The 21,018-nt window shown below is 35.3% G+C and overlaps 1 protein-coding gene across 1 annotated transcript; it reads right to left on the bottom strand.

Moving 5' to 3' along the window:
- Positions 1–18,168: 18,168 nt before the first annotated feature.
- LOC107842672 (receptor-like protein kinase ANXUR1) lies at positions 18,169–21,018 on the bottom strand (the record flags this gene model as incomplete). The annotated part of the gene is given in 1 exon segment (XM_016686624.2): positions 18,169–21,018. A coding segment is annotated over 1 exon segment (2,542 nt), but the record flags the coding sequence as incomplete, so codon positions are not given.

The following is a 21,018-nucleotide window of genomic DNA, read 5'->3' as shown; positions in this document are numbered from 1 at the left end:
TTCATCCTCGAATGAGACTGATTGAGATGGGAGAAATGATAAGTTGAAGTACATACTGAAACATGACTATCTAACTGAAATTACTGAGATTCATACTGAGCATGCATATTTGATGCATGATTTTATGACTAAGCTGATACATGAATGCATTACTGAGAGTACTGATAAGATGGTCACGTATATTCGATACATGAATACATGACAGAACTGAATCATGAACATTCGACTAAACGTGTAAGGGTAAAGATACCTAGTTTGAAATAAAAAATGAGCATGGAATTGAATACCACATTTGTAACTGAAATCTGAACATGAAACTGGATAAGCTTAAGAAAATCTATTACCTTGGGCTGAGTCTGAATCAGCAGAGAAGAGGTGAGGATACTTGGTCTGCATGTCTGCTTCTGCTTCCCAAGTAGCTCCCTCAATAGACTGATTTTGCCAAAGAACTTTGAGTAGAGGGACTTCTTTGTTCCTTAGTCTGTGGGTCTGATAGTAAAAAATTTTAATTGGAATTTTCTCATACGAGAGACTATTCTGAATAACTACGCCCTCAATAGGGACTATAACTGCCGGATCACCTATGCGCTTCTTTAGCAAGGGGACATGAAAGACTGGATGAACTGAAGGTAGATCTGAAGGAAATTTAAGCTCATAAGATACTTTGCCTAAGCGACTGAGAATTTTGAAGGGATCGACATATCGGGGACTAAGTTTTCCCTTCTTGCCGAATCTCTTTACTCCCTTCATGGGATAGATTTTCAAAATACTAAAATTTTTTTATATCTCAACTCGAGATCTTTTACTGAACATGTATGAATAGGAACATGAGAACATGACTAAGTCTGTAACGTGTGACATGGACTGACTATCGTGAACTAAACTGAGCCATTGAGTACATGGCTTATGGTTGAGATTAAAGATAGAGGGTCAACTTGTGGGTACCCACTACTCCAAAATGGGTTTGTTACGTGAAGAAAGAGTGGCATATTTCTGTCATGAAAGTTTGGGGGATTATAGTATATCTCCCCCTTGGGACACTATGTCCCTTGAAGAATGCTGGGCTGATTTTTTTTTTTGCTGAGCTGTGAGGAAACTGAGGTGATGCACAAGGAAACTACGAACTGAATCGTGACTGAATATCTGGATTCTAAAACTAACGTGTGATAGATGAACTGAACTTGACACACAACTACCTGGTTGATCCATCTTTGAATAGTTACATTCATGAGACTTCGGATAGTGAGACTAGATGGAAAAATGGGTAGCCACTCCATAAAAACTTATTCATCTAACTGCTAAACTAAATTGATGGCTTTGCGAACTAACTCATACTGAAAACTTATACTCGATAAAGTATTTCTATGACACTCTTTCTATAGTGTTCTAATGATTACAGGGAGAAAGGAAATCTTGGCCTGGTCTGAGCAGGACATCTGAATAGGGGATCACCACATGGTTGGGATTCTTGTATTAGGAGGCAATGCCTATGAAACAACATCTAAAATAGAGTGACTAAGCCTTATGCACTGCATCTAAAATTTTCAAGCTTAGACATATCCCTCGAATACTCCTTCCACTATACTCTCTACCTTAGTACAGCACATCACTTGAGACTACTAAAAATATTTACATGGGTGCTGAGCATGAATGAATAAACATACTAACTTATCTGATTAACTACATGGCTCATAGCTGAATACTGGGCATGTAAGACTAAACTGTACTTAGTCTGAATAACTGGCATGAAACTATAAAGCATTATGCATAGTAGGTAATGATTGTCTGGGTAACAGGAGATAACTGAGCATGAATAAGTGAAAACTATATTATCTTAAGGATTCAAGACCAAGCGTATAACATAAGCTGGAAATATTCTATAAACTGAGGTACTGAAATACTAATAACATAATAGCTAATAATCGTATGCTATGGTCAAGTAAAATTGGATCTGGACTGATTTCTGATCTGATTACTAAACTAGAGCTGACACTGTAATTAATACTGCAACAGGACTCATACTGGAACTAAATACCAGCTTCTTACAGTCGAATAATGATAGCTGAGGTTTAGAATAATACTGAATTTTGATAGCTAAGTAACTGATAGCTGAAAGCCATAGTTCTGCAGGACTATCTGAGTCCTTTACTAAATATTAATTACTGAACTGATGCTATAATTGAGGCATGAGGGATAGAGCATCAACACCATAGATTTCATCGAGGGATATAAAATGAGGGTATACGTGACATAATCTGATTTTAGCTGATCATTCAAAGTGGAGCATAAGTCATGTAGGCTGAGCATATTGTAAAGCATAACATGAGTACATGAGTATAAGCTGCATTACTTGAGTCTGAAGTCTCTGTACTCATGGGACATTATTCATAACACGGAGTGAAATGGAACTCCTTATACTAAGAACTGTGAGTGTACATGATTCTCACTAACGTGCACAAATATGAGCGATGATCATAGAGCTGACATGTAGGACATAAATAGATATCATATTAACTGATGGGTTTTGAGGGTCTGTAATACTTTTCTGAGATGGTCTACATGATCATACTCACTGCGGAAGTAGACAAAAATGTCATCTATGAATACTATGATGAACATGTCCAAGTACTAGTTGAACACATGGTTCATCGAATCCATGAAAGCTACTGGGGTATTGGTAAGACCAAAGAACATGACTAAGAATTCGAAATTACTGTACCAAGTTCTGAAAGCTATTTTTGGAATATCACATTCGCTGAGTTCTATTGATGTCATTCTATATGGCAGAATAAATATGGGCTAAGTATCTGGGAGAAGGTCAATGTCAAAGTCCATTTCCCTCTCAGGAGGAACTCCGGGAAGATCTTCAGGAAAGACATTTGAATATTCACTCTCAACTGGAACTGACTCAAGACTGGGAGTTTCGAAACTAGAGTCCTTAACTCGAATAAGATAATAGACAAATCCCTTAGATATCGTTTTCCTAGCCCATAGGTAGGAAATAAGCTGACCTCTGAATGCTGAAATACTACCCTTCTACTTAAGGATGGGTCAATTCAAAACTAAAACTGGACAACTCTATTTCTGCAGTCGACTATGGAATGGAAGAATGAAGCTATTCCATGTCTATAATGACATCAAAATTAGTCATCTCTAATTTGACTAAGTCTGCTAAAGTGGCCTTTAGAGATACCATCACCGGACAGGTCTTGTATACCCGTCGGGCTATTATGAATTTACCCACTAGGGTAGAGACTGAGAAGCGCTCTTCTAGAATTTTGGGACTAACTTTGAAATCAACTACTATATAAGGAGTAACAAAAGACAAAGAATCTCCTAGATCTAGCAAAGTGTAAACATGCAAATGAAAGATCTTAAACGTACCAGTGACTACATCAGGAGAATTTTCCTGATCTTGTCGGGATTGAAGAGCATAGAGTTTGTTTGGGCGTTGCCCACTAGTAGCACTGGAAGTGGTACCTTGCTAATTCGGGCAACCGGACTGGGCTGAAGAATGATTATGCGGACTTCGTGGACCAACCTTAGTTCTTACAGCAAGTTTGACAAAGGGGATTGGTTTGGGTACTGCGAACACTACCCTAAGATCTTGGGCCTAGCACCCTATCTTTGAATTTAGGGACTGGAGCACTGGCTGAGGAAGGACTGGAACTGAAGACTTTAGGAAAATTTGATAACAGTTACCACTCTCTGACTTAGGCTAAGCGAAGTTGAAATTACCTATTCTCACTTTCTTATTTTCTCTCTTTTTTTCTATGCTTTCCCACCTCAATCTGCTGGGCATGAGTCATATACCTGGGTAGGAAAACAGCCTGCTGATTGCTCTGAGCTACTACTGAGTAAGATAAAGTAAGAGAGTCAGTTCTAAATTCACCATAAAATACATACTCGTCCAGAGAATATGGCTGAACGGGCGGAGGTGCCGACTGATTCCCGATTCTCCTTTTGTTAGTCCCTTTTGGGAGGCATGTTCTATAATGAGAGGGAGAAATAGATTAGACTGAGATTTTAACTTGAGCTCATGCTAACTCATACTACATGAATACTGAAAGAGGGGAAACAGTTCCTTAAATATCTCATAGCCTCCTGTCTATAAGTGTTGTGCACAATACACCCATGCATAAGACTCTACTTAATGCAGCTTTTCACACTTCCTAGGACACTGTTGAACCTTAAGCTTTTATACCAAGTTTGTAATGCTCTGAATCTGGTACCCAAAATTCCACACAGTGCTCATGACCCCGAAGGACCATAAGCTAACCCATGACTGATATCAGTAACTGAGCACTGCATAGTATACTGTATAAATATGGAAAAAAGCTAAAAGTCCATAAGGTTCAAAAATAAAACATAACTATAAATACGGTATAACAATACCAAAATTTAAATAACTATCTGAATATACTATAGTGTGAATAAGCCTCTAACTATCTGAATAAGGAGTTGATGGGACATGTCCCCAACTAACTTCAACTACTAAAATAAATTAAGTACTGAAATACTAAAATGATAAAGCATCCTTGAATGATGAGAACTCACTGCTAATCTACTGCTGCTGACTGAAACCTGAGTTCCTAAGTGCGAACGGAAAACTGAGCGTCCGAACCTAAGGTATAAAACACCATAGCGTAAAATAAAAGTATGTGTCAGTATGTGAGAATATACTAGTACATAAGTGAGGTAGGCTGAATGCAGGAGGTTTATATGCATGAACTATAACTGACTGATAACATGAACATGAACATGACTGCATGAAGATATATGCATGAGAACATAACTGCAACTGAAATATGGGGATTCTGAATAGTGAATATACTGATAACTGATATAACTGATATTGGGTGACTGTTGCTGACAGTCTTGATTCTGTTGGAACTAACTGAGTTCTGTACTGAGCTGAGTGACTATATTTGACAGTCCTAAAATCTATAGAACTATCTGAGTTCTATTACTGAGTCTGAGACTGAGACTCTAGGAAGTAGTAATATAACCAAAATGCCCCTAATAAGCTATTATAGCAGAGTTGGGGTCCAATCTGTAACCCCAATTGGGAGGGTGTCAATACTGCGCCACTGGTAAAGACAAGCTATGAGTGATCCTCATCTGTCAGTGTCCCTAAAGGAGAACGGTGGAACCCTCATCTGGCAGTGTTAATCCACCTTATCAACCCTCAACTATCAGTGTTAATGTCTCAACCCATGCTACCTACATAGTTCTGGAATGCAAGGATTGCTTCTAAGGGGTCACACCCTCTACTGTTAGTGTGTGTCCTCATCCTTAGGTTTTTTCGGTGCTAAATTCTACTCCCAATTGAATAGACACTAAACTGGTTATACTGAGATAAACTAGACTTAGTTCACTGAGTTTTGTGGACTGACGGAATATTACTGAATTCTGTTAACTGACTGAGTTTGTGAGATTATAGAGTTTTCCTAAGTCATGCAACTGACTGAATTCTACTGATCATAGAATGACTGAGGTTATCATAAAACTGACACTGGCTCTAGGCACACAGCTGAATTATCAGGTATAAATACCCCCAGGACTCGATAGTATAATAGTAAATCATGGCATAAGTTTGAAAGAACAACAATGGCTATATATATATATATATATATCCATAATCCATTGACTAAGACATTTCATCAAACACTTGACATACATTAACTTGTACATGAATGGGGATTTCATATTAACATACTATAATGGCACTTTTTCCTTCACCTAGGCATTTAATTTAACACATGGGGAGAAAGCTTTGGTTATACCATCATCAATGCATCTACTTATCATGGTTGCATAAATAAATTAGCAATTTGAAGGGTTTATCATGAATATTATGCAAAACATCACATATTAGGATCAATCATTAGAACATGAAATTTAAAACATGAATCAAAATCCAACAACAGCATGAACATGAATTTCAATTCAACTAAATCATGAACATTCATAAATACAAAATCCTTGGATTTTGAAAAGAGTTTCTTGAGCTTCATGGGTAAAAGGGACCCATTAATCAACACTTGACATACCTTTATTATAAGATTCTTGAAGTTCCTAGAGAAATTCTTGGAATTGGCTTTGATTTCTTGAAAGCTAGGGTTTTGTTTCTTAGGAGAGAATGTTCTTGATTTAGGAAAAAAATTGAGTAAATAAATATTTAAAATGTTTTTAGGTATTAAATCCCTCACCTGGACGTGTTAAAACCTTGGGAAAAGACCAATTTATCCTTAGATAAAATATTTATTTTTCGTCAAAATTTTCCGATTTGGCAAGCTGGCGTGACGCGGCGCTATCGCGTCGTGTCACTGGAAATTGACAACTGGGAACTGGAATAACGACGTGACGCTGGGGAATCGCGTTGCTACATTATTTATGAACTGTTAGTGCACCGCAATGCCCTGGAATCGCATTGGTACACTGGAAATTGACAACTCTGAAATTGAGCCTTGGTGTGACGCGCCATAATCGCGGAGGCTCACTGGATTTTGATGATTGCCATTTTGGCATGCTCCTCAATGCGTTAATGGCTCAGGTGGCACACTGAAATAACTCTAACTCTTCGCCCGAGTGTCGTATTTGGACGAATTTGGTATCGATGGAAAGAATATTCAATTTTCCACACAATAAAAAGTCAAAATCTCAAAAATTCCACATATATAAAAGTGGATTCATCTTTTAAAAAAAGTCTTTAATTTTTTTGGGATTATTTTAAAAGCTAGGTAGAAGTAAGAAATATTACAGATAAACACTTCTCAAAATTTAACAAATATCATAACATGGCCTTCGGCCCAATAATAGGTACATATCTGGAATAACCATAACCTCAAGATTTGAGAATCATCATCACAATCCATCAAGTACGTAGTAAACTTATTCTAAGGTTCATTAAGTCGTTCACCTTATGGGTCAATTCATCCATCTATCTCCAAACTTCAACAATTAAGACTAAGTCACAGTATTCTGCCCATAATCAATATTAACATTCGCATTCACATGCAATATATAAAAAATATCATATTTTAAAGAAAAGTAGATAAAATCCTACCTCGAAATCGAATCGTAAATTCTTGAATCGTCCACAAAACATTTGTCTTCACTCTAAGATTTTGAAATATTGCAGATTATCAAAATCATAATCTACACGTCATTAGGAGTCAAATAAGACTCATATTTTCATATAATAGGTCGGGTCAAATTTCGAATCAAGAATGAGCCTGTGAGATCCATAAACGAAATTCAAAATAGAACCCGTCACGAGGTCACTCAAAGGACAAAAAATTTGTGTTGAAAAGTTGATCACAAATGAAGCACAAATTGGGTCTCAAATCAATCCTTAAATTTTATGATTTAAAATCCCTAATTTCTAAGAATTTATCAAGAAATCGAAGGAATCTTAGCACGAATTCGAAGGAAAATCATGGAATAATCAATAACCAAGCTCCCTAAATCATCTACAAACTTCATTCCCAAACTCGGTCAACTTCCAGGGTTTAGTTCTCTTAGAAATGGATGAAGAATAGGTAAGAACGGGATGAGAAAGGGGTATTTATTCCCAACCAGGTTCTTGGGTCTCGCAATCATGACCCGACATTCACAATCGTGATTTATTGCAACAGGGTCAGAAATTGGTATCACGATATCCCTTTATTATAATCGTAGTCTGGCAGACTGGTTAAGGAATCACGTTTGCAATTGAAAGTGTCACGATTGCATCACTTGCTACCCTGCTCAAAGAGTCGCCATCCCGATTGCGATGTACCAGAAATATCAGATATAACTAAGACTAGGGGTGTGCAAAAATCGAACCGATCAATAAATCGAACTAATAAAAATGTTATTAGATTATTAGTATTGGGTTATTAGGTTAACACTTTTTTATTATTTTTATAAAAATATTTATTGGGTAAACGATTTGGTTTTTGTTTTAGCTTATTGGGTTATCGATTAAACCGATAATCCAATAAGTATTTATTAAATTATTGTTTTACCCTGAATTACTGTAATGCCCTAAATCTGGTACCCGAAATGCTACATGGTGCCCATGTCCCCGAAGGACCACAAGCTAACTCATGACTAATATCTATAAACTGAGCACTGAATAATAGTAATAATATTGTAAATGCGGAAACATGAACTGAAAGGCCATAACGTTCAATACTAGTACATAACTAAGAAATATGGTATAACAATACCAAAACAACTGAGATAATTATCTGAACATACTGTAGTCTGAAAGCCTCTAAACTGTCTGAATAAGGAGTTGATGGGACATGTCCCCAACTAACTCCAACTACTGAAATAAACTGAAAACTAAAATAGTAATATGATCATCATGTCCTCAAAGAATGAGGAATCACTGCTAACTCTGATCGCTGAACTAGGATGCTACTGGTTCTCTGGAGCTCATGTTTCTAAACCTATGGTATAATACACCATAGCGTAAGTGCATCAGTACTTTGAATGTACTGGTATGTAAGTGAGGTAGGCTGAATGCAATATGTTCATATGCATGAACAATACTAACTGACTGACTAACATGAATGTGAGAATACATACATGCATACGTAACTGTAACTGAGATCATGATAGGACTAGATACTGAGCTCTGACTACTAAGTCTACTAACATTGACATCTGAGTCACTAATGAGTGAGAAACTAATACTGTATTACTGAATACTGAGGGACTGATGCTATGTTACTGATACATGGATAACTGTGTCTGACAGTTTTGATTATGAAGAACTGGTCTGGTTGACTGTATTTAACAGTCCTAAAGCTGAATGCTAATAACATAAGTTATGATAACTAATATAATTGATACCATGAGTAACTACATCTGATAGTCCTGAACCTAATGGAACTAGCTGAGTTTCGTACTATATCTGAGTAACTGAATCTGAGATCAGTACTATCTAGTGGGTGATCTATAAATCTGATGATACCGTTACTGATTAACCATAGTTAAGATCAGTCCTGTCTAGTGGGTGATCCTAGAGTCTATTTATAATAATAAGAAGTGACTGTATTTGATAGTCCTGAATCTATACTACTGAGCTGAACTGACTGTATCTGACAGTCCTGATTTTGTAACTGAAAATGTGGGATATATTTATATAACCGACATGCCCCATACTAAACTAACTGGGTCTAACCTATAACCCCAATTGGAAGGGTGTCAGTACCGCGCCACTGGTAAAGACAACTTCTGTGGAGTCAGTCCCAATCTAGCGGGTGACCCCTGGGATCAGTCCTATACATTTAAATGAGCTAACGGGTGATCCCTGAGTATGTCAATCCAATCTAACGGGTGAAATCTCGTACCTACGCTGGCTACGTAGTTTTGGAACTTAGGGATTGCTTCTAGAAATCACACCCTCATATAACAGGTGAGTTCCAACTCTTGGGTTCACTTGGTGCTAATTTCTACTCCCATCTGAATAGATATTGAACATCATTTACTGAACTGAACATGGACTGAGTTACTAACTTTCGTTGACTGACAAAATACTACTAACATCGGACAACTGACTGAGTTTATGAGATCATGGAGATTTCCTGAGTCATAAGACTTTCTGAAGTCTAAGGATCATAACTTGACTGAGAGTATCGTGGAAACATGACATGGTTCTAGGCACACAACTAATATTTCGGGTACAAGTACCTCCAGGACTCAATGGAAGGAAACTGACCAAGCATAACTTACTTGAAACATATAACTAACATCATAATCCATAACATATTTATAGAAGCATTTCATCAAAACATGTGATAGGCATAACTTGTACATACATGGGGATTTCATGATATCATACTAGTTGGGCATTGTTCCTTCATCTAGGCATTTAATCAAACATATGGTAAGCATAGCACATGTAAACAACATTATACAACAATTAATCATCATGATTCATCTCTAATTTCATCATCCTAGGGTTTATTCATAGGTTTACATTAATATACATATATACAAATCAATTCCACATAAAATTGATCACCCAACATAGATTTGAATTCAATTGATCATTCTCAACATACACAAAACAAACCCAACATGAAATTCATAAAGAAATTCAAAAAACTTAAACTTATAAAAGAGATTCTTGGGCTTCATGGACGAAAGGAGTCCATGAATGAACACTACGCATACCTTGGTTCGTGATTTCGTGAAGATTGACGGAGGAAATTCTTGATTCTGAATCTTTTATGAAAAGCCCTAGGTTGTTCTTGAGAGGTTTTTGAGAGAAGAGAGTGTATTTTAGGTGAAAAGTGGTTGAATCACGTGTTATTGGGTTTAAATAAGGGTAGAAAATTGACCCTTTTTAACCCTTGGATGTGTCTTAAAATTGTAAAAAATTTTCGAACTGGACCTTTAGCGCGACACAACGCTATTGCACCGCGTCACTAGATTTTGACAATTGGGAATTTGAGGGATGGTGCGACGCGGAGCCATAGCGTTGCCCCTTCCTTTTTGACCTGGAACTTTTACGCGACGTGGGGGAGATCGCGCTGAGACACTGAAAAAAGACAATTCTAAATTTGGGCCCTGGCGTGATGCGCCATAATTGCGGACCCCTACTGGAATTTTCCAAATACCATTTCTTCTTGTGGCACGGTGCGCCACTGACTAATATGGCGCTGTTTTATGATGGGAACTTGAAATAGTCGTAACTTCTGACCCGGTTATCAGATTTGGGTGAATCTTATATCGATGGAAAGATTATTGAATTTCCCACATAACAAAAATTGAAAATCTTGAAAATTCCTCATGGAATAGTCATCATTCAATTTAGTAGCTAATACTAGGCATTCATGGGATGAAATTAGCTAGGAAAATGTACGGGGTATTACAATTATAGTGATTCACAAAGTATTAACCTATTTAGGGCAATAAAGTCACAATACAAAGCACAGGTATTGCCGTATTGGAAAGATTGAAGCATTCACTAACATACAACAATTAGGATTTTAGTTTTTTTCCAAACTACCATTCAGTTCAAGTTTGAAGATTCTTGTTAACTAAAATGTATTGTGTAGGAGTTTGGCGGCAACTATGATTCTATTTTATTATGTTAGTTTTTACTATTTCTATTTTATGAGTATTTTCTTATTGGTTAAATCAAAAACTTAACCGTTAAGGACCAAAAACTAATAAATTGATAATAGATTAAAAAAATATCTTATTGGTTGGTTATTGATTTTGCATATTTAAAAATTAAAAAATGATAAACCGGACAAACAACGCATAAAATTGAATCGAATCGATCGATGCATACCCCTAGCTGAGACTTAGAAACTTGCCAAGTCCTCGGGATTCATCCAAAATCTCGTTTACCCAAATAAACTATGTACCCATACCAAATTTGATATTTCGACCTCAATGGAGCAGTTGAAATTTTCATACGAGGTCGTTTTGATAAAAAGTGAGTCCCACACCCAGTTTTCATTTTCTTAACTTTTCGACCAAGAGGTCAAAATAAGTTTGGATGCCTTGGGACTCGAACTAAGAGTCCACCCTATATAAATCTGATATTCTAGAGCTGATTTTGCTGTTAGAATTCTTATCTGAGGTTTACTACGAGTTTTAGTCTCTGTCCAAATCCTAAACGGCAAAAACTCTGAACTAGAAAAATAAGCCTAAAATTCAAATGAACAGTTCGATCAGTAAAACGACAGTTTCTGCAAGTCATAAATGACCTTTAGCCAATGTGGAAAGGTTCAAAACACCAGAAATACACACAAATCAAAGAAATAACCTGGAGGGTCATTACAATTCATAAAGTGAAACTCAATATTTATCAGGTAGTTGATGTTCTTAAGAAACAATGCAGCAGTAGCAAACTTCAAATCGGCTTAAAATTATAGTTGATCAGTTAATTGAGTGATATGTATCAAAATATGTTTTATTTATTATTCATATGCATCATTAAAATAATATAAATCATTAAACAACTTTAAGCCACAAACTCATTTATAAACACGTAACTATTTATTCCCAACAAAACTTTGTGAATCCTTTCACCTTGTTATAATAAATGTATCAAACATTACAAAAATAAATATTTGATACATTTTAATATATGCATAGAGAAAATGGTCAAAAGCCCCTCAACATTTACCCCAAATCCCAACTACACACTTATACTTTGCGGGGGTCCTATGACCCCCCTGAACAATTTTAAAGTGGAATTATTACCCCCCAAAAACTGACAACCGGTCATTTGAGATGTGGTGTGATGCACGTGCTGCCATGTCATTGACACGTCATTTTTTTTCTTTTTTACTCTAAAAAAATTAATTATTTAACCTTATTATTTATTTTCTTCTTCCTCATTTCCCGTTTTGCTCAATTTTCTTCTTCAACCTAATTTCATCTTCTTAGGTCAAAGATAGAATTCTTGCGGAAAAAAATGGCGGATTAATGAATTCTTGGGAAAGTCCCAGGATCAGGAAAATCGGATTAATGACAAGCGGGTCATTCGTTCGAAAGTCCCTCTAGCGAACGCTGCTTAATTCTTCGATTAATAAATTCTTTAATAGTGGATGTTGAGCAAGAAAAGAGAAAAACAGAGAAATGGGTTGAAAATTATATATGACATTATGGGTTATGTTGAAATTATATAGGGGATTGTGGAAATTCAAAGCTTTGAGCTTGCCATTAATGGCTGATCTTGAGTAAAAAGAGAGAAAATTGGAGTTCTTGAATTTTTTCAAGGTTTTTTAATCGGAGTTCCTCATCTTCCTCATTCAAGAATTCATTAACTCGGAGAAATTTTCTTGTTTCCTTAGTTCAAGTGTTTCTTATTCTCGGTAATAACATTTTTCAAATTATCAAAAAATACCATTAATGAGTTCAAGAAAGATGAGAAAATAAAATTGGAGATGAGGAAGATGAGGAACTCCATTAATGAGTTCTTGAATTGTTTCTAAAAAAGAGAAGAAAAAGACATAGAAAATGAATAAGAAAAGTAATAATTAAAATTATTTGTATAGAAAATATTATAAAGAGAGTGAAACACACTTTCTTGCCATGTCAGTGTTCCGGGGGGTAATAATTACACTTTAAAATAGTTCAGGGAGGTCATAGGACCCTCGCAAAGTATAAGTGTGTAATTAAGATTTGGGGTAAAGGTTGGGGGGAGATTTTGACCATTTCTCTATATGTATATGTATAAATGCACTGTATATATCAACATGACTGTTCACCAGTTACTATTGTTATAAATGTAGCACAAATAACGTTTTTGTAAATGCAATTTGTAAATAACATATGTATCATTCAATTTATATGAATCATTAAACATCCTTAACAAATAATGAGTTGAACCACTAAACACATTTTTTTTCACAAAGTTATTTAAACATACAAACAATATTACTTGACATGTTGTGAACAACTATTAGTTGCAAATTCAAATATTATTGAAGAATTAAAAATATAAATAGTTTTCGTAATAAGAAATTCCATATAAATTTTAAAGGTTTAATTCAAAAATTAAAAATCACATCTTTTTTGAAAAGTAATAGCAGGTGTGTTTGTTTTGACCTTCACGCCTACACTTTCCGCGACAATTTAAATTTGAGGAAAGTGTTTTACCAATTTTCTTGTGCCACCCATTCTTTGGTCTCCTAACTGGTCACAATACCGTCAACCTTATACAAGTCGTATCTGATCTCAGAAACCCAAACACTTGAATGTCGTAACAAAAAAGAGATAGTCGACATTGATATTATGAATGAAAAAATGAGATGAAGAATTTGTGTAAAAAATCAAGTTTTCAATCAAGTTTGATTTGAAGAGATGAATGTTTTGATTTTCTGTTATTGTTTACATTTTTTGTACTTTCAAAACTAATGATACGTGATTTACTCCCCCAATTTAAGGAGATTTTGTTGTTTCCTTATTTAGATAACAAATATTTTCCAAACTTATCAAATCGCATATTTATCAAGGTCAAACGTATGTATCAAAAAATGCTAAATGTGGTATATTACGCAATCAGGTAAAGTTGTGATAAAAAATAATTATTAGACCCTTAATGTATGACATTTATGTAAGTTACCCTATTTTCAATTCATGATTTTATGTTTTGTATATTTCATTATTTAATTATCTTCTTTTGTATACTTATAAAAAATTTTACATATTTAATTATCTTCTTTTGTATACTTATGGAAAATTTTACATTCTTTTCTAAAATCCTGTAATGTGTAGTTGGTGAATTTTAGTAGCTCAATTAGTTGGCTACACGAACTTCCACCTTTAAGGGTTTGATTTTTCACATTGTAACATATAAGTAAGGTGCAAGTTCAGTTTTCTTAATGCATCATATATTTTTTTTCATTTCTCCATCAATTTGTATAATGAATTTTCTCACATACTTTCTGCTACTTAATACATCACTTTAAGAAAAGATACTTTTTTTACTGAACTATAGGGTACCGAGAAAGTACAAGTACTGAGGTTAGATAAAACTGGAGAATTAGAGGGAGTGAACTTGAGCGCCGAGGCATTTGAGCCAATGAAGAAACCTAGGGTGCTTATAATCAACGAGTTACGTATTAGCGGAGATTTTGGGTTGTTTTCCAAGCAATCAAATGGTTGTCTTGGCAAAAATGTCCTTTAAAAAATATACCACCAAATTTTCCAACTGCAAATCTTGTAGTTCTAGATATGCAAGATAGTTTTATGGAGGAGTTTGGTTTGAATCTGCAGGTTTGTTTACTTAACTCTACAATTTTATGCGTACCCTCTTCTTGCAACCGAGTGAAACAAAATCTTACTTGAAATTGTGTCTTTGGTTTACATTTTGTGTTGCCCAAAGTTAAAGGAGCTGAATCTCTCTAGTTGCTGCCACCTCAGAAAAACTCCACATATTGATAGAGCACAAAGTCTTGAGAATCTGCAGCTTCAAGGTTGTGGGTAGCTGACGGAGATCGATCAATCAATGTGCAACCTAAAATCCCTTCAATCCTTGGACATTTGCAAGTGCTTTTTGATACAATCATTGCTAATTGGCATTGAAGATATGCAAAGTCTAAGATCTCTTCGTGCAAGTGTTCTGGGTATAAAACAATTGCCTAAATTTGTTTAAAAGCTAAAAAATCTTGAAACTTTGGAAGTGGGAAGTCTATAATTATAGGTCAATCAAAGCAGAGTCGTAAAATCCTTATCGACTTCTCTTTCGTGTTTACTCCTTCGAAATTTTGATTTGTGTGAGTCTACTTGTCACATGGATATTGGGAGTTTTTCCGCCTTAATATCTTTAGATATGAGTGGCAACAATTTCCATGCTCTACCTGTGATTTTTCCAAGTTACGATTCTTAAAGTACATGCCTTTGAATGACTAAAAATCTTCAAACACTCCTGTCATTATCAAATTTAGAGAATCTTGAAATTCTTGGACATAGAAATTAAAGGAAGTTGGTCAAGATTATTGGACAAACTCCCTTCTATATGGGAGATCAACATTCTTAATTGTAGTTCTCTGCAGAACTCATTCAATGAAGGCTTCTTTAGTACACATGCTCTATCATTATTTCCATCTATAAAACCCTGTATCAGGTTAGTCTCTCTATCTATTTATCTTTCTTATTCTCTCTCTCCTATCATATTGATCTTGTATCTTTGTTGGATGAAGCAGCGGTTACTTATTTATGTCCAATACAATGAGATTTCAGAATGGTGCAGCAATGAAGTAACAGCTCTATCTATGTGTTTGACTATGCCCACAGTACATAATAAGGAATATAAGTTCTTAGGAATGGTTCTATACTTTGAATAGTAAACTAGATACATACAAACATATGACATTTTATAAATAGTAAACTTCTTTGAAGTGAAAAACTTCACTCATTAAGTTAACCTTGTTTCGCATCAATTCATTGCTTTACAAAACTGTATTTGCCCGTCCTGATCCAATGCAAGTGAGATTTTCCTTTGTTTTTGGTTTACCCCTTTTCTCTTGCAGAATAATTAACTTGAGATTTACAAGTATATGAATAAATTAAAGGCTAAATTACAGAAATAAACTAACTTAAGAACCATTATTTCGAAAAATCTCACATCTTTTAAAATATTTCATAATATACCATTTTTTGCATTTTTACCCTTGATACATATATTTTCACTCTCAAATCCATACAAACTCCTACTTCTTAGCCCCAAATCTCTCTTTTCAATTTTTTTAATTTTCCATCCCAAAATAATCGATAACTTCTCTCCAAATTTCAGTTTCAATCAATTATCTCCATCATCCATCTAATGCAAATGACATTCAAGTCAATTTGTTGAAAACAACTTCTCATTTTTTCGAGAAGTGAGTGGAATGTTGAATTTGACTTTAAGAAAGATTACTTTATCTTAGTTACAAAACACATCTTTTGTGTTTTCATCTTTTTTTTTAATTATTTTTATGAATTTCGATGATTTACCATTATGTAGTTTGGGTGTTACCCAAATTGATAAGAACATTGTTGGTTCTTCAAGTGGTGAAGTGGTGGATTTTATTCCGGACAAATAACATTGTACTATACTGTGATGTATTTCAAGGCAAAATACTATATGTATTAAGACCAAATATTATACTCCCCCGTTTCAAAAAGAATGACCTAGTTTAACTTGGCACAGAGTTTAAGAAAATAAAAAAGAATTTTGAATCTTGTGGTGTTAAATTAAAGATATGTCAAATGTACCAAAATGTCCTTCAATCTTGTGGTCTTAAACAGGTCATGTGGAAAGTTAAAATTTAAAAGTTGCTAAAAAAAAAGGGGTCATTCTTTTTTAAACGAACTAAAAAGGAAAGTAGGTCATCCTTTTTGAAATGGAGGAAGTATGTATCAAGGCCAAATACACAGACACAAAAATATTATATGTATCAAGGCCAAATATACTAACATAAAACAGATGAATCAAATACGTATATTAAAATGTATCAAAAAAATTTATGTTGTATAAACACATGACAGTGAAACCCTGCTATCATAATGTTTCAAATGTATCAAAATCTATAAACAAACGTATCAAATTCACATATCAGACTTGAAATGTATCAAATCTAACAAATGCAACAAATATCAGTACAAAGTATAGATTATCAAAAACACTTAACTAGGAACAACAAGTATCAAAAGTATCAACTAATAAAAGTATCAAAAGTGTTCAGATCTTAGCAAACTGTCCTATGTATAAATTGAAAATTTTGAAGTTTTGTTACCACTTTAAGGTGCAATTTAGATGAAGAAGAAAAAAAATGACGAAGAATTTGTGTTAAAATTGCAGTTTTTAATCTAGTATTATTTGAAGAGATGAATATTTTGATTTTTTGTTAATTTTTACATTTATTGTCCTTTTAAAATTGATGAAACGTGATTTACTCTTCAATTTAAGGAGATTTTGTTATTTCCTTATTTAGCTAACATTTTTTTTCAAATGTATCAAAATAGTATCAAGGCCAAATATATATATATATCAATAAAAGTAAAAAGTGGTATATTATGTTATTTGGCAAACTTGTGATAAAAAAAAAGTAATTACCATCTTAATGTTTGGTATTTATGTAAGGTACCCTAAATTAAACATCAAGCAAGTTGCTTTCTTGTGATGAAAAGGTATTGAAGTCTGATGCTTTGAGATCGTACTGGTTTCCTTAGAAGTTTGAATTCTTTGATATTTAGACTCCTGTTTGGGTTTGGCCATACTGGTTAAGTGAGGTGATGAATCTGACTTATAATTTTAAAACATTCTTTTAATTCTACTATCATCCACATCCATGGCATAGTATTGAAATATGATGCTTTGAGATAATGGTTTCCTTAGAAGTTTGAATTCTTTGATATTTTTGAATTCTTTGATATTTAGACTCTTGTTTGGATTTGGCCATACTGGTTAAGTGAGATGATGAATCTGACTTGTTTGTAAATAATAATTAAAAAAAATTCTTTCAATTCTACCATCATCCACATGCATTACATATAACCAATTTGTACTCCACCATAAATATAAATTTCAAAGACAACTGGTTATCCTAGTTGATCTGTTTACTTTTTCTTTAATAATAATGCAGAACCATTAGAATGCAATCTAAAATAAGAGTTATGCTAACCGTCAGCAATGCAGTTATAGAATGCAATCTAAAATAAGAGTTATGCTAACCGTCAGCAATGCAGCTATAACATTGAACCTGCTTCACTCACAAGGAAGCAAAATTAATGAAGGCACTAAAGATGATAGAAGCACAAGATCTAAGTGCATTTGTTTTTCATCCCCAGTCTAGGAGTATTATCAGTACTTCCACTTGCCATCCACATGACTCAAGCACCCAACCTACCGGTTGGAGATGGAGGTGCTCTACAAACTATGCAAACCTCTTCATCAACTATAAACTCTCTTCAAAATTTCTAACCCCGAAAGGAAACTTCTAAGCAAACAGTACAATGGTAGAACTAAGCTACTATCTACCTTGTGGATTCACAATTTGTGAGAAGACTGCCTCCGTGCTATGATCTTCTGACTCCTGACCTTCTCCGCCTTCTTCTGCAACGGTTAACAATTCTGTATGCATAGCATAAGCATCGCTCGCTTTCTTTTCTGCAGCCATCTTTGGTTCATCAGGATCACTTTGCAACTGATGGCAGTACTCGAGATTCCACAACACTGAACCCATTGAAGGACGATCAGTTCCATGATCAGACAAGCAACTCACTGCTGTATCAACGAATTGGTTCAAACATTCTTGTATAATCTGCCCCTTAATATGCGGATCCACAATTTCCTTGGTAGTATTTCTCCTATGGCAGTGTAATGCCCAATCAGCTAGACTTACTTGTTCCCTGGGAAGACTAGGATTTAGAGCTGGTCTTCCAGACAATACTTCAAAAAGTACAACTCCAAAAGAGTACACATCAGACTTTTCTGTCAGTTGTTGTCTTCTGAAATACTCTGGATCCAAGTATCCAAAACTTCCTTTTACCATTGTACTAACGTGAGTTTGATGAAGATTAGGTCCCGTTTTTGAGAGCCCAAAATCAGAAACCTTTGCCACCCACTTGTCATCCAGCAAAATGTTTGTAGTTTTCACATCCCTATGGATGATAGTGTACCTTGCACCAGTGTGAAGATAGTGAAGACCTCTAGCTGCACCAATACAAATATCCAACCTTTGCCTCCATGACAAGGGTGGCTTGTTGTGCTTGTAAAGGTGCTCTCTCAATGTCCCATTAGCCATGTAATCATACACTAATATCATCTCTTCATTCTCTTCACAAGCCCCAATCAGTGAGACTAAGTGCCTGTGTCTAAGTTTTGAGAGCAATTCTATCTCAGTTTGGAACTCATGAAGTCCTTGTTCAGAAGAAGGGTTTGCTCTCTTAATAGCACCGACAGTACCTCCGTCAATCTCTCCTCTGTACACTTTACCAAATCCCCCAACTCCAATAACTCGTGACTCATCAAAATTCTTAGTACCATGTTTTATCTCAGCTAAGGTGAAGTGCCTACAAAGGCCTCCACCTATGTTGGAAATGTGACTACTGCCATTGCTCTTGCCTGAGATAGTTGTTCTAGTTTCTGTAGACCTACTGCTATATATTGGTAACCAACCACCTCTGCTCGACTTATTCCCTCCATTGTTCATATTTTTCCTTTGCTTGACAAAAGTAAGGACACCAAGAATAATACCAAAGCCAGCTGCCATTCCTACAACTGAACCAGCTATTATGACTTTCTTACTAGTTTTATTTGATGAAAATGATGGTTTTGACTGAGAATCAGTGTCTGGATCTAGGGGTGGTGGTGGTACAGGATTGGGCCCTGCCAAATTCCCCGATGTGTCATTGATCTTAAAAATCTCTAACCCATTTAGAATTGCATCATAAAACTCAGCCTTCGTATCATCAGTAGGATGTAAAGCCAACCATATTTCATCATCACCAGGTTGATCTGTGGCATATATTACGAAGTCCTTGTATGCTGGCACATCTGGGGCAGAAGACCATGCAATCACATCAGCATCTTCTAAAGCAGTCTGATTATTAATATATATATTGAACACCCTCTGATTTATCCTTTTCATTTGAAAATCACAGAAATGTAACCTCACAAGATAAGTGAAATTTGCATCAATTTGGAAGATCCAAGTGAGATTATAATTCCTGTTGACATTTGGATCTGGCCCCATGGATCGTGCTGTCCTATAAACATCCACTGGAGCAATGTAATTGGGTAAATTAGAAGGATATGATATTTTGACACTGTTATTAGCTACAGATGTGATACCAAAGGATGCACCAAACAAATATGGCGCGTCATCATACCATATTCTTCCAAGGCCTGAGTCATTATTTGCTGGAATATACTGTCCACCAACATTTAACCTGAACATGGTTTGCATAGAAGAAGCTTGTGTTTCTGTAGTCTGATCCGAGAATCCCACCATCGGTGCGTCTTCAAAGATTTCTGGCATTGAAACAATCTCAATTCCATTGATAAAAGCAAATGAGTCCTTGGAAGAAGGGCTAAAGGTGATGCTAAGGGTGGCAGTTTGGAGAGGGACAAGAGTGAATTCCCTTATGATATAAGCTTGTGTTAGTGCTTGTGCAGTGATTGAGGCACTGAAGTTGTTGAGAAGAGTAAAAGCGGCAACTGTTACAGAAAAGAAAGAATTGGAACACTTGAAATTGTCATAAGAAGCAGGGTAAAAATGAAGTTTAATCCAATGGCGAGATTTCGGAGAAACAGGGAAGGTATAGGCGGTTTGATTCTTGAAAATTCTAGCAGTCATGTAAGGAATATCAGAAATCAATGAAGGGTCTTGGTATTTAGCTTTAGATGTGATTGAATTACCAGGAGAAGAAGAGGAGAGATATGTGGAATCTGGACTCCAAATCCTGCCATCTGCATCTGTGGCATTACTTGTAGCCCCACAAGACAAAACAAAGGAATAAGAATTTGAAACATTTGTAGATGAATACACCTTGCTTAAGAGGGAACAAAAT

Source organism: Capsicum annuum, unplaced genomic scaffold (genome assembly GCF_002878395.1).
Source record: "Capsicum annuum cultivar UCD-10X-F1 unplaced genomic scaffold, UCD10Xv1.1 ctg4552, whole genome shotgun sequence".
In the NCBI taxonomy this organism is placed as follows: domain Eukaryota; kingdom Viridiplantae; phylum Streptophyta; class Magnoliopsida; order Solanales; family Solanaceae; genus Capsicum; species Capsicum annuum.
This window is presented reverse-complemented; position numbering and strand designations above follow the sequence as displayed.